General features: G+C 46.0%; 2 protein-coding genes across 7 annotated transcripts in view; one reads left to right on the top strand and one right to left on the bottom strand.

Annotated features, from left to right (window-relative positions):
• LOC100025084 (zinc finger protein 850-like) overlaps nt 1-13,091 on the top strand; it is a 34,345-nt gene extending 21,254 nt beyond the window's left edge. The window contains exon 5 of the mRNA XM_056825521.1: nt 8,830-13,091. Coding sequence (XP_056681499.1) covers nt 8,830-8,903 — 74 coding nt within the window. The 3' untranslated portion in view covers nt 8,904-13,091. The remainder of the gene's footprint in view (nt 1-8,829) is intronic.
• Nucleotides 1,830-14,869, bottom strand: part of LOC103102197 (zinc finger protein OZF-like) — a 71,741-nt gene continuing 58,701 nt past the window's right edge. For 5 of the 6 annotated variants that reach the window (XM_056825543.1, XM_007492408.3, XM_056825541.1 and 2 more), the window contains one exon: nt 1,830-8,862. In XM_056825543.1, coding sequence (XP_056681521.1) covers nt 7,556-8,862 — 1,307 coding nt within the window. In that variant the 3' untranslated portion in view covers nt 1,830-7,555. The remainder of the gene's footprint in view (nt 8,863-14,869) is intronic. The other variant, XM_007492410.3, reaches the window with a different exon arrangement.

The raw sequence follows: 14,869 nt of genomic DNA, 5'->3' as shown, positions 1-14,869 counted from the left end.
TTGGAAGTGGTGCCACAGGTCAGCAGCATTGTGGATGAGCAAGGAAAGTTCTTGGCCATGCTAACCACTCTGCATGCCTGTATGGGTACCTCGAACACGTCTGGTAGTGGGATTTCCCAAGAACCACCTTGGAAAGAGTGGCCAATCATGGCTTGCTAGGCTAGAAGGCCCTGGGATTCCTTGAGTCGGTGCCCTCTTGTCTTTTCAGTGGAGGCAATTTCCTTGAGCTGTAGCCAAGTTATTTAGGCATAAATGGAATTCCTCCTAACTTAGAAACCCCTTTGCTTACTCAGTTTATCATTGAAGAGTTCCTACCCATTGACTGCTTCCCCGTTGCCCTTGTGGATTGTTGCTTGCCACAGTCTTGCCTGAAATCCCCAAACTGAGACAGTGTCCATTTCTCCAACTTACAATCGTTTGTCTGCCAGGCTGTCTAGCTCTTTTCTGTCCCCATAATCACCAGGACCTGGACCATCCAACCCCCCTAGGTACCACCCTCTGAGAGGTGCAGCTATAAAGCTCAATGAGACCTCAGAGCAAGAAGAGTCCTGGGGCTCCGGAGCAGGCACACCCTAGAAGCTGGCTGGGAGCCAAGGGAGCCCCCCAGGCAGGAAGAGCTGGGCCAGTGGACCGACCTCAGCTGAATCCTGGAGGAATCCACTTTTCATGGTGTTGTTAAAGGTTTTGTTCCATGCTGTATTCTGGGAATATCTAGCCCAGTCCCAAAGCCTTCCCTCTTCCCAACATCCCTCTCAACATTGAGGGTACCACCATCATCGCCAGCTCTCAGGGTCACGTGTCTGAGCCACTTTGCTTCTTCACCTGTACTCGCTCCACATGACCAACACTGTCATTTCTGCCTTCACGACATTTCTCCAATTGCCTTCTACCCTTATCCCCTTTTGCCTGGACTATTGCAATCATTCCTGGGGCCAGAGGTGTGATTGCGAAAATATGGGTTTCAAGACTGTGAGTTGCCCAAACTGTAAAGATAATTTTTAGCGTCTTGATTTTATATCAAAAATAAGTGGTCGCCATGGGAAAAATTCCCAAACATGAAATACCCAAGTCAGCTGGGTTTTATGGAGATTTTAATTAATACAAATGAAGGAATTAAGGAAAGGGAGAGAGACAGAGTAAGAGGAAATAGTAGGAAAAGGCTAGGGCCTAGGCCAATGACCTAGACCTTTCTCTTTAAGAGAGAAACTAAGTCAGTCTTTAATCACTCACCGCAAGATCTTTCCAAGTTCCAGCAGCTTCCTCTGACTCCTGACCTCCAATTCAGCTACCAAAGCTGAATTCATTTGAGCCCTCCAGCTCCTTCCTTTTAAAGACAATTTTCTCTTGTGTCACCTCCCCTAGATTTTTACGTCTACCAATCACAGTAGACGCTTTTTCTAGCACTTCCCATTCTTAGTTTTTAGTTCTCACCTTCTCTGGGTAGATTATATCTTCTGAGTACTTCACACCTCTTTGTTAAGCTTGCCCCTTGCAAGTTGCCTGACCTTTTAGTGATTAATTTGACCTTCATAGGTACTTAATACCCTTTTGTAGTAGATCTAAAAATAGACCTAGCTTAAGGGCTTTTGCCTCACTATAAGTATGGGTTGGGGACTTTTTCTCATTGTTCCATCAGGAGTTTATAACTTTATCTTCCCCTAAAGTATGCCCAAGTATGGGTGGAGTAATTTTAAAGTTCCTAAGACATTCCTGATCAGGTACCTCCATTGTTTAAATGAGGAATAACCTTAACCATAACCTTAAGATAATGTTCCAAGGAGGAGTCTGAGAAATTTTAAGATTCATAGAGGTCTGCCTGCCCCCCCCCCCCATCTCTCCCTGCTCCACTCCATCCTCCATTCAGCCCCTAATGTGATTTTCCTAAAAGACAGGTCACTCCCTCCCTACTCAGACTTCACTGGCTCCCTATCACTTTCAGAATCAGGCATAACTTCCTTGTGGGCCATTTGGAGCTCTTCAAAGCCAGCTTCTTCCTACCTTTGGGGGCTTTCACCTGGCCGCCTCCACAGCTCTACATGCCAGAACTTCCTGGCCGCTGTCTCCCCTCCCAACCCTTTGTCTGAACTGTCCCTCCTGCCTGGAGTGCTCTCCTTCCTCAGCTCTGCCTCTTCAGGGTGCTGCTGCCTTTCTTCCAGCAGCTCAGACCTCCTTAACTCTGCGCCAAGTATCTCTGCGCAGCTCCCAGATGGGAATCTGGTACCACCTGCAGGCCTCTGACATTCAGGGTCAGGCCTGATTGCAGCCCAGGCCAGTCAGTCAGTCAACATGCGCTCGCTGTGTTAGGCTCACTCATAAAAACTGCCAGAGACGCCCCGAAGAGCCCCCATTCGAATGGGACTGACACTACCTGCCCAGGACGGAGCCTCGATGGAAGGTCATTGGAGAGGGGAAACCGTGAGTGCTGGAGGAATGGGGATGGGAGCCAGCAAAGAGCCCTGTGTGGAGTCGGCCAGCCCCCACGTCCTCAGCTCCTCCAGGAAGGAGGCCGGCCAAGTCGGTGGGCAGAATGTTGCCGAGGGCCTGCAGGTGATGAGCAGAGGACGTGGCTGGAACAGAAGCCGATGCAAAGGGTGCGAAGCAGCCGTGAAACGTTCTCGAACCAAACCCATGTTTCTTTCCACTCCTTTACCACGTGCACCCTGGAGAAGGGGTCTCGGCTGTTCGTTCATGTCTGGGATATCCCTCGGGCTTTTGCCAGAGTTGCCCCCCCCCCCCAGTCTCACGTATTCTTGTGGCACGGATTTTCCTTGGGCAAAAGCTTTTACAGAAACTTCTTGGGGAATGAGAACGTTCATGAGAAAAAGAACAAGATCCACAAACCTTCTCCAAGTTCATGACATGCTGAAACCAACAGTCTAGACAATCAAGTAATCAGAGGCAACATTATTGGCCGGGCCAACCTCATAAAGGAGACAGAACTTAAAGGGAGAAATAATTGAAGGAGTTACTGAGCACAAAATAGAAAAAATTAAAGGCACAAAAGGGAAATGATGGGGGAAAGTGGGAACAAAGGAGGCCTCTCATTAGCAGACTGAAACGACATTGTAAATTCCTGTCAATCCCCCTGGTATTGGCTAAAAATAGAAAACTGGATCAGTGGAATGGCCAAGACGAGCATCAGAAGCCACAGAAGCCAACAATGCACTACAGGCTCTGTAGGAAGGCGAGGAGGAGGGGGAGGGTTCCCCCCTGGACAACAACTGCTGGGAAAACTAAACAGTTTGTCAGAAAATGGGTTCAGATCAGCATCTTACACAATCAACTCCAAATGGACATGACCCATATAGTTTTATCACTAAAGTAAGGACAGGAAAACATAAGGGAGTGTATTGCATAATTATCTTCAGGGGAGATCGCATACCAAACAAGGCACAGAAGGGATCAGACAAAATCGACATTCTTTAAAAAAGTACATTTTGTCTGAAGATTTGTGTTTGTGATTTGTGAGCAGATCGCCCATGAAAGTGTAGCTTTAGTTGTCCTTCAAGTCTCTACTACAAGCTCATCTTATTCCCTGCATTGTTAGTGTAGAGAACGATTCAGTGATCATTGACACATCAATGATTCCCAATTCTACTGCTGTTCAGTCATGGCTCAGACGTGTCCAACTCTTCCTGATCCCCTTTGAGATGTTCCTGGTAAAGATGCTGGAGTGCTTTGGGGAGTGAGAAAATCCCCCTACTCCCTCATACACAATTAGATCTCAATGGTAGTGATAGCTTTTGGATAATCCTAATTAGTATTCTAAGATAATTAGTATTAAGCCATGATTTGATTTGATTTTTGAAAATTTTATTTAGTCAATTTAGAACATTATTCCTTGGTTATAAGAATCATATTCTTTGGGGGCAGCTGGGTGGCTCAGTGGATGGAGAGTCAGGCCTAGAGACAGGAGGTCCTGGGTTCAGATCTGGCCTCATAAACTTCCCAGCTGTGTGACCCTGGGCAAGTCATTTGACCCCCATTGCCTAGCCCTTACCACTCTTCTGCCTTGGAGCCAATACACAGAATTGACTCCAAGTTGGAAGGTGAGGGTTTAAAAAAAAAAAAGAATCATATTCTTTACCTCCCTTCCCTCCCCCCACTCTTCCCATAGCCAATGAGCAATTCCACTGGGTATTACATGTGACCTTGACCAGAACCCATTTCCATGTTGTTGTTTACACTAGGTTGTTCATTCAGAGTCTCTATCCCCAGCCATATCCCCTGACCTGTGTGATCAAGCAGGTGTTTCTGTTCTGTGTTTTTACTCCCACAGTTTTTCCTCTGAATGTAGATTGTGCTCTTTCTCATAGATCCCTCTGGGTTGTTCAGGATCATTGCATGGCTTCTAGTAGAGAAGTCCATTACATGCAATTGTGCTACAATGTATCCATCTGTGTACAATGTTCTCCTGGTTCTGCTCCTCTCACTCTGCATCAGTTCCTGGAGGTCGTCCCAGTTCACGTGGAATCCCTCCAGTTCATTATTCCTTTTAGCACAATAGTATTCCATCACCAGCAGATACCACAATGTGTTCAGCCACTCCCCAATCGAAGGGCATCCCCTCATTTTCCATTTTTTTTGGCCACCACAAAGAGTGCAGCTATGAATATTCTTGTACAAGTCTTTTTCCTTATGATCTCTTTGGGGTACAAACCCAGTAGTGTTATGGCTGGATCAAAGGGCAGACAGTCTTTTAGCGCCTTTTGGGCATAGTTCCAAATTGCCCTCCAGAATGGTTGCCGTTAAGCCATGATTTTAGAAGGCTTTTTCATTTCTACTTTAGTAAAGTTTTAAACTGCTTTAACTTAGGCCTTAGAGTCAGCCTTCCCTTCTCAGTTGATGGATCACACACCTAACTTGTGATTGGGTTTATCCAGGGATCCAAAATGGGTAGATCTCCATACTCAACTTTAAATACTGTGCTTACATTTTGGGGGATTAAAATCTAAAAATAGACAGGGGATTACAAGTTAATCTTCACAATCAAGGAAGAGCTAAGTACCTTCATTGTTATAAGCAGGGGAGAGCCAAATCCAATCTTCACAGTTTCTTGGGCTCTTGTCTTTGGGCTTGTTCTGTTTCAGGGAGATGAGAAGCATGGACCTTGTGACTTTCAAAGGTCAGGACAGGAAGTTTCCAGTAACCTCATTGACCCCTGCTTTTGGAATGTGGCCCAAATTATAGCTTCACAGCCACAGCCCATGAGGTACCTCCTTACTATGTGGTTAGCAGCCTGGAGCCAATAACAGAATAACTGCATGTGTCCTAAGTCTCTCCAAGGAATTTCCATTATATGTATACGTCACATGGGAGGAAATGTGTTGGGGACATTCATGCGGATAAGTCCTGGACTCCGTGGCATGGCCTCCTGTCACATAGACAGTCCTAAGTCTGGTATTTGTTACCTCATGATTTGGCTTCAATTTTCCTTTCTGATATTTTTTATTCTGAATATTATTTCCCTTGATTCCCTTCACATTCCAAATTCCAGTCAGGCTTTTCATTATATCTAAGTATAGCACAGTCTTGAAGAGCCCATTTCCTGGGACAGGAATACTCCATTCTTACCTCCTCACCTCACCACCTTTCAGAAGTCTTTTTCTTCCTTCCTTCAAGGTGCTTCTCCTTGTACCTTTCTCCATAATGCTTCCCTAATCTTTCAAGCTTAAAGCATTATCTGCCTCCTGAAATTCCACGTCTACTCCCACTTTGTCTGGACCTCTCTTTCACCCACATCTTCCCCTACTGTTTGTCCTGTTTTACACATAGATGAGGATGTTTTGTGGTTAGAGACATTCTCACACATGATCTTCATAATAATACTGTCAGGGAGTACGAGAATGACTAACTCTTGTGGTTGGAAGGGGAAACCAAGGCACATGGTGAAATGACTTTCCTGAGGCCTCTTAGAGGCCGAGTCAGAATGTGACCCCAAATCTAAATCTAAGGACAGAATTCTCCGAGCTCCCACTGAAATACACTACCTCTACTCCAACCACAAAGTTTCTCTTCAACACAAAGATAGTAAATCACAATGATTTGTTTCCCATTCCATAGGTCTAGGCTCAGTTTTCCCATGTGATTCTTTAGGCTTTTGTTTTCTGCTCTGCAAAGATGTCCCACATTCACTCTATTGATCAATCTTTCCCATTTAATGAGCTAACTTTTACAAGAGATGAGTTGCAGCCGACAGTTTTCCAACATTAGTAAATTGACATTTGCTTTCGATGTTCGATGGATCTAGATCTTTCCCAGGAAGCTTCCCTCCCTTCTGGCAAAAGGTACGAAGTGGATTCTCTGTGACAGCGAATAGGCAAATTTTGACAAATACAATGGCACTTCCCATTTTTGAAGTCTGCCAACTAGTAGCAGAGAGGTGGACATTTAACGTCAGTGGTCCAGAACCAATGATTTGTCCTTTCCATTTTGTTGTCCTTTGGGGCTACATTTATGAAGCCTGCTTGGATTATTTATGGAATTAGTAACCAACTGACTGCAACCCAACTAAGGGGAATATCCTCCTGGAAGGGGACCCAAGGTTCATCAGCCACTCTTGCTCTATCAATGAATACAGCATGTCATGCTTGTGGTAGGGGCAGCTAAACGCAGTGTAAACTCCTCAGGCCTATTATTTCTAGTTTATTACCTAAAGAAAAGAAAAGTCTCAATGGGGGCACTTTGGCCCAAGAGGAGGCAGGCATGCAGAGTTCTTTGTATACCTGCCAAGAAAGTCCAAGATGGCAGCAAGAAGGGAATAATGCTTCAATCATACTTTAATAAGGCACAGAGACAGATGGTGGAGGAAGAACAGAGGCAGGCGGCATGGGAATGGGGATGGAATGATGGAGAAAAGGAAGTAGAGGTGCACAAGGGAATGGGGAGGTGGAAGGATAGAGTCATTTATCTAATTATGGATTGGAAGTACTTGGACAGCAGTAGGTGGAAGAGTGCTAGAAGGGTCAGCAGAAGTTTGGGAAATCCCATTTTCATGGGAATTTAGTGGTAGTGGAAGGACTAACTCTTATGCATGTCACTTTGTCTTGGTTCATTAGCATATCCACATCATCTTGAAGGTATCAGCGACACTTTAGGGTTAATTCATTAGCCTGATTTTACTGGGGTTCTGCTGGTTGTTGGTGCTTATCTGAGACTTATAAAGCATAGGTAGTTAGCCAGATCCAGGTGCTCTTAGCCTAGCTGGCTTGCCTTCATTTAGCACAGAGTCTTAGGATGTGGCCACAGGTGGTTTATGAAACAGTTGGCAGTGGTTCCTATTCTCCCCTAATTTACAAGATAGTCTGCAAGTAAGTACTCCGCCCCTTCATTTCTGGGACAGTCGGTAAGTAATGTCTAGGTTTTTCTGAAATCTTACTTCCTACTATGGTTATCTTATATTAGTTATTTATACATTTTATTATTATACTAACGGTGTGGGTAGAGAGTCAAGGAACCAGAACAAGCTACAATTTCAAAACACTGCTGTGGTTAAGAATACCATACTTTGGGATCTGGAACCTACATCAGACCATACAACTCTGCCCATGGTTCCTTATATTTCTAGGGTTTCTGTCCAGTGAGAATTCTGATGCTGAATGAGATATGAATTTCTATTAAAGGACTTCCCACATTTCTTGCATTTAAAAGGTCTCTCTCCAGTATGAACTCTCCGATGTTCAAAAAGGGATGAGCTCCTACTGAAGGCCTTCCCACATTCTTTACATTCATAAGGTTTCTCTCCAGTGTGCATCCTCTGGTGTATAATAAGGGACGAGCTTTGGTTAAAAGCTTTCCCACATTCCTTACATTCATAAGGTTTCTCTCCAGTGTGAATTCTCTGGTGTTGAATGAGGTGAGAATTCAAGTGGAAAGCTTTCCCACATTCCTTACACTGATATGGTTTTTCTCCAGTATGAATATTCGTATGTACAATAAGAGCTGAATTCTGGCTGAAAGCTTTCCCACATTCACCACACTTATAAGGCTTTTCTCCAGTGTGAATTCTCTGGTGTTGAATGAGGGGAGTTTTCCAGTTGAAGGCCTTCCCACAATCTTTACATTGATAAGGTTTCTCTCCAGTATGAATTCTCTGATGTTGGTTGAGGCCCGACTTCCATTTGAAGGCTTTTCCACATTCCTTACATCTATAGGGTTTCTCTTCAGTGTGAACTCTCTGGTGGGCTATCAGGGCTGAGCTATGGCTGAAGGCTTTCCCACATCCCTTACATTCATAAGGCTTCTCTCCAGTGTGAATCCTCTGGTGTCCAATGAGGTATGACTTCCAGTTGAAGGCTTTCCCACATTCCTTACATTCATAAAGTCTCTCTCCATTATGCATTCTTTCATGATTAACAAGGTATGAATACTGGGTAAAGGACTCTCCACAGGTCTTACATCTATAAGTTTTTTCTCCTGTGGGAATTCTCTGACATGGGATCATTTGTGCATTCTGGCTGAAAGTCTTGTCCAATTCTTCACAATCCCAGGATTTCTCTAGTCTATTCAGACTTGAGGGGCATTGAATCAGGACTGGGAGACCCTTGCCCTCCCTCTCACTGCATGCCCTCTTGGGTCTGCAGACGCCACTGTGGATTTTTTTGCCAGTGTCAACCCACTCATGGCCTCTGTGCTCAGCAGGAGTTTTCTTGTCCAGAATCACTTGTCTCAGATCACTTTGCTTCTTTGGAGTCTCCCCTGCCAGGTTGTCCATTTGCTTCCATAACCTGATCTCTGGGACAGGACCAACCACAAAGATCTGGTTCCTGAGAACAACCCCAGGGCGTCTTTCTTCTAATATCTCTACTGGTCTTACTTCTTGTTTTTCAGCTGATTCCTGGTTCTTGAGTTTAGGATCCCAAGCTGAAATACAACGGAAACAGAAGTTGAACCCAGAGGGCTAGAAAGCTCATCCCAGACAATATCTGTCAAGTGCTCTACAAAGCTGTCCAACCTGTCCCAGATTCATGACTCCTCCTAGCTGCCCTTGGGACTTCTCCTTCAAATACAATCCCACAGAATGACATTATCCGACTTCAAAATCTGCATCAGCCCTGAGATGGGACAGCAAGCACCGAATGCCGGAGGTGGAATTTCAGGCCATTCAGGCACATCGTTCTCATTTGGCAAATGGAGAAAGTGAGGGTCAGAGAAGTTAGGGGGCTTGCTGAAGGGTGCGTAGCAAGTAATGGTGAGGGTGTTCAGGCAGACTGTCCAGAGAGGATTGTCCTGCCCTGTATGGAGAATTCACTCTTAAGGACTCCCATAACTTCAGAGGCCGGGAGAGGCAACCCATTAGGTGTGTGAGACGCTCAGGCCAGGCCTGCTAGATTCTGGGCCTGATATTTTGGTGTTGGCCTTCTAGAAGGTCGGCATTAGCAAAGAGGGCTTTGGGGAGCACTGACCTTGCAGCCGTGGAGGGAGCTGGCAGAACCCCTGCCCCCTGTGGGATTATGGTCGTGCCAAGTCCCGGGCTACGTGCTAGCGGTACACACAAGACCCCAAAAAGCAGGGTGTCCCCTCAAGCCGCTTACGTGGTAACAGGCAATTTCAGCACATACAGGGCAACTCAGAGGGAGGGGAATGGAATCCCCGGGCACTCGATGACCAGGGCCTGCCGAGTGATGGGACTGTTGGCCTGGACTCTCCGCAGAAGGCCGATGGACCGGCCTGGAGCGTTTCTGATCCTCACCAGCCAGCTATCAGCAGGGAGCTTATCCTGAGATCCACGACCTTTCGCTAAGCGATATTTTGGAAGCGGCCAGTCGACTGTTTCCTTTGCAGTGCCCTGTGCATCTGTTTCCTGCATTTGCTCCAAGAAGTGGCCCACGGGACGCACCCGGCTGCCCAAGGGGTCCCTGAAACCAACAGGTGAAGAAGGCCTGTTCTGGAGACGCCCCTTATGTAAGAAATCATTCTGGAGACTCACTTCCCTCTGCTTGTCCTGCCCCTCCCAGAGCCGGACCTGCTCTTTTTATCCTTCCATTCCGAGTCCTCCAGATTGGAGCAAAGGCCTGGCTGCTGAGCTGGAAGGGGAGATTCCTGCCTTCCAGGCCCTTAGAGCCTGCAGGAGGGAGCCCCCTTCATGTGTCCATCTCGCACACTCTTTGGCCTTTGGCCGCTGATGGTCGCCCCTTTGTCCGCCCCCCTGCGCCAGCCAATGAAGAGAGCAGCAGCTGCGTTGCTCTGTCCGCTGGCCCCTAGCTGACTCCGGGGACCTTCTCTTTCTCCCAAAGAGGGGTTTCTGGCAGCATGGCCCAGTGGATCCCACATCTGTGGTTCTTGTCTTCCCTCCAACCAGGAGATGAGGCCTGGCTTGGGATCAGGAAGCCCCGCTCACGGGGGAGAACGGAGATAGCTCGGCATGGGCTGAAGGTGAGAGGGGGAAGCCGTGGTGGGACGGGGGAGGAGATGAGGCCGAGAGGGCTCTGCCCCCGAGAGCCAGCGTGAGTCACAGAAGCAGGCCATCCCCCATCGTGGAGTCCCAGCTCTCCTCCGAAGCACAGATCTGTGACACAGTCCTCACGATGAGCCCTTGAGCTGTTGCTTCAAGCTCCCTAGTGTGAAAGGCCGCAAGCTGTTCTCTGGATAGACACTGATCTTGGTAGGGCAGATCCTGAAGGACCCTGGACGGAGACTCGGGAGACCACGAAGGCCGGACCCTGTTTCTGAATCCCTACAGATCACGCCACATCCCAGCCCGTCTCCAAGTTTCATCCTAACTGCCTGCTCCGTCTGGTGCCCTCTGGCGTGCCTGCTCTGCAGACAACACACGCCCATTCTTAAAACCGTTCCCCTCTCACTCACTGTATGAGCTCTTCCTGAAACCCAGCTCTCCCCCATGGCACAGGCTCCCTGGCCTCCCTCTCCCGGCCAGGCTGCCCCTCCCCTCGGTCTCCACTAGTGAGGGCTTCCCATTGCCACTTTTGGGCTCTCTGAATCCTTCACTCATTAACTCTTCTTTTGAGGGTCGGATGATTCCTCTTTAGTGGGATCTCTACTATCCAAACAAAAGCCTGCTCACTGATGTCTAGAGACCCCCAGGTCACTCCCCTTCCTTCCTCAAGGAGTCTAATACCTGGCTCACAATTCCTCTCCAATTCCTGTTCTCTGTCTAGGAAATTCAATACAAATTATTCTCTTTTAAACTAACCCCTCAGCTTCTCAACCTGCTCCTCCTCTATGAACTATTCCTCCACCCCACTTCATCCATACCCAAAGCTGATCCTACTAACCAGTGACAAATGTGCTACCTCCATAGTCAAGAATGGAATCCCCTTATCTGACCATAGTCTTTCGGCTTTTCTTTTCTCCTTCTGCCTCCTCTTCCATAGCTCTACTCACTCAAATCCTTTGACCCCTCAATTTCTCCCAGGTCATCTTCCTGACACTGGGCACCATCTCTTCTTCTTTCCATCTTGACCCCTAGTGAAACAGTTCCACACTAGGTTTTCCTTCACTCTTGAACCCCTAGGCCCCTTAAGATATCTCCAATGATGCCCCAATGATCCTCAGCTCTGAACCACTCCCTCCATCTACTGCCTTCATTTCTAGACACATGGTGCTGAATAAAGATGGAGAAAATCACACAACCTTTCTGACAGGGTTCACTACAAATTTATGTTACACAGCTTCAACTACTAGGCAATGTTACTGTACCTCCCTTATCAACTTCCTCTCCCACCCTTCACAGTAGCTCGCTCTTCCAAACTTCTTCAGAGCTCCCCAAATCTCCCATAACTCACTAACTCTCTCAGTTGAGAACCTTGCCTTATATTTTACCAAAAAAAAAAAATTGAGACCATTCACTGTGAGCTCTCTCTTCTCCCCTCTTCCTCATCTCCTATAATTCAGGTGCATTTTGCCCCTATCCTCTTCTTTGCTCTTGTCTCATATGATGAGGTGGCCCTAGTCCTGACCAAGGTGGACCCCTTTGCCTGCTCAAGTGATCCCATCCATCTTGCCTCCTCCAATAGACTATCCCCTTTGACATCCCCACTTTTCACTTATTATCAATCTCCCCTATTTGTATGGCTCATTTCCTACCACCCATAAATATGGCCAAGTTTCCCATACTCTCAAAATGCCCTCATCTGATTCTTCTATCCCCAAGAATTATTGTCCTATATTTCTTTTGCCCTTTGTAGCTAAATTCCCCCAAAAGGCCATCTACAAATTATACCTCTACTTCCTCTCCTCCTACTATCTTCTAAACTCCTTATAATCTGGCTTCTGACCTTATTATTCCACTAAAATATTTCTCTCAAAAGTTACTAATAATATCTTAGCTACCAAAATAAATAGCCTTTTCCCAGTTCTCAACCTACACGACCTCTTGGAGATCTCTGATACCACTGATCACTCTTTCTTGATTATTTTCTTCTCTCTAGGTTTTCTGGACACTGCTTTCATTCCTGGTTCACCTTCTACCTCTCTGTCTCCCAGCTGGATCCTTCACCAGGGCAGACCCACATGCCATAGGTATCCCTCAGGGTTCTCTTCTCCTCTACACTATATTACCTGGTGATCTCATCAGCTTTTTGTGGATTTCATTACCATCTCTATGCTAATGATTCTCACATCTACCTTTCTTGCCCCAGACTCCTTAATGATTTTCAGTCCCACAACCCCATCTGCCTGCCTCTCTGATATCTTGAAATGGCTGTCCAATTTTGTTCTTCAGTCATTTTTCCGACATGTTCAACTCATCATGAACCCATCTGGGGTCTGTCTCTTGGCAAAGATATTGGAGAGGCTTGCCTCTTCCATTTCCAGTTCATTTTATTAGATGTCTAGCCCTCATCTTAAGTTCAAAATATCCTACACAGAGCTCATTGTCTTTCTACTGTGTAACTGGAATCTGAACTCCAGAACTACAATTCCCAGCACCCCACTTTCCTTCTCACATTATGTGCTGACATAGCGAGGATATAAATTTTGTGTCACCCCCAATCTCTCTCTCTTCCTGAAAACACAGCTGTGGCAGTTGAGTGAGTGCCAGGCAGCAGAAGTTTACTCACATGGTTTTACTTGGCTTTACTTCTGTTCTTTTATTTCTCCTACTTCAAGTGATTACTAATAAACTTTATAAAATATAATACTTGGAGTTATTGGACATTAATTTAAACCTCACATTTATGGTGACCACGAAGGGATTTAGAACCCTTAATTCTCTCTAAGTGAGTAGATTAGTTTGAAAAAAAAACATGTTTCTTCTGCCCTGGCCTCCTCCTTCCCCTCCAGTGAACTCCAACTGCTGCTGCTTCTGCCTCCCTCGATAACTTGGGGGGGGGGCGCTTTACTGAGCCTGCCATTGCTGCTGCAGCTGCTGTTGCTGTGAGCCTGTGGAGTGTCTCTTGCACACACAAGCTAGGGGTTCTTGTGAGCCATTTTCTGCAGGGCTGGTAAAGTATAAACCCCTCTTTCCCTTGCATTGCTAACACCTGAGTACTTGCTGCTGCCTTGGAAGCCCTGGTGTTTCTTTTAGGCAACATTCAGTCTCCTAAAGGCTTTTGCCTGAGGAAACTCTTCCACCCTCTTAACTCCTCCCTCCCCCCATGAGGGTCTCAAGCCTGTGGTAGCTTGGACCAGAATGGCTTTCTAGACTAGTAGCTGCTTACCCCCACTTACTCCCACTCTATTTACCTCCCAGGTCCATTTTAAACTAACTCAGGGGGGTTTCCAAGTTCCTGGCTGGGGGTGGGGGGGAAGCTTTTATCTTTTCTTTCAGCTAAAGCATTTCAGTCACCCTCCATTTTTTTTAAACTTCGCTAAGAGAGCCATGTCTAAGAATGGTATTTAAAATTATGCTGGCAACGAGGGACAGACTTTCCCTAAATTGGAAAAAGCTTATGCTCCCAGAGAATTTTCCTGAGTTCAAGCTGTTCAACATTTCAGAATGGTTTTATTTAGCACTTTTCCAGGGAGGGCTCCTTTCATAGCATATTTTCTCCTCAAGAAAAATCAACACAAGGTTACTTTGATGAAACTACAGACTCAAATAAACAGCATTGAGAAACACTTCAGTAGTTTTAAAATTCAGAAGGAAGGTTCCCCTCCATTCCAACCTGCCCAGCCCATGCCTCAAGCTGATTTCCTCCTATCTCATCTTCAGCTTTTGGAAGTCCATGGCCTGACCTTTCCTCCCCCTTTCTCAACTTCTCCATCCCACCAGCCCCCACCCTTTCCTCTCACCACTCCCATCTCGGCCCCTCCCTCCTCTATGGGATCCACAATCAGTGACACACAGTGTTTGCCCAAGGAGAGGCACAATAGAAATGAGATTCATTTCCTTTTTAACTTGGCCATGATCCACAGTGTGAGTGCAAATGATTTTTACCAAGTAACAGCTTTTCAAAACAGTAATACAGAAGCTAATGCACATTCAAAGAAGCACCCCAAATTCCCCAAATCACAAGAGCCCATAAAATTCTCCAAAGGTTACTGATACAGGTTGTAACCAGTTTGATGGACTATATTCATCATCTATGTGACAATTAGCAAAGGCAAAAAGGCAGAAAAGGCTGTATAGGCAATATGTGACCTGGATGGATCTGGAGACAAACCCAGTATCCATAAAGATTTACGGCTAAGTCACGGAAAGGGTTTGCCCAAGTTGTTATGGGCTTTACAATGATATTATCTCTAGTACAGGTATAGGACAGTACAAATAAAGATAGGACTGTGCAAATAAAAACAGTGTAACAGAACATGTAGCTAATAGCCCAAACACAGTAACTTAAAGTGACATCATGTATACAGAATATATTAGATTAGATCAATATGTGAACTTAACAAACAAAATAAAATCTTAAAACAATCAGCAAATATAATAAGTGGGATAGGATACAGTCACTCAATGTCAGTAGAA

The sequence above is a fragment of the Monodelphis domestica genome, chromosome 4 (genome assembly GCF_027887165.1).
Source record: "Monodelphis domestica isolate mMonDom1 chromosome 4, mMonDom1.pri, whole genome shotgun sequence".
Taxonomy (NCBI): Eukaryota; Metazoa; Chordata; class Mammalia; order Didelphimorphia; family Didelphidae; genus Monodelphis; species Monodelphis domestica.
Note: the sequence above shows the minus strand (reverse complement) of the source record. Positions and strands in the feature narration are given on the sequence as shown.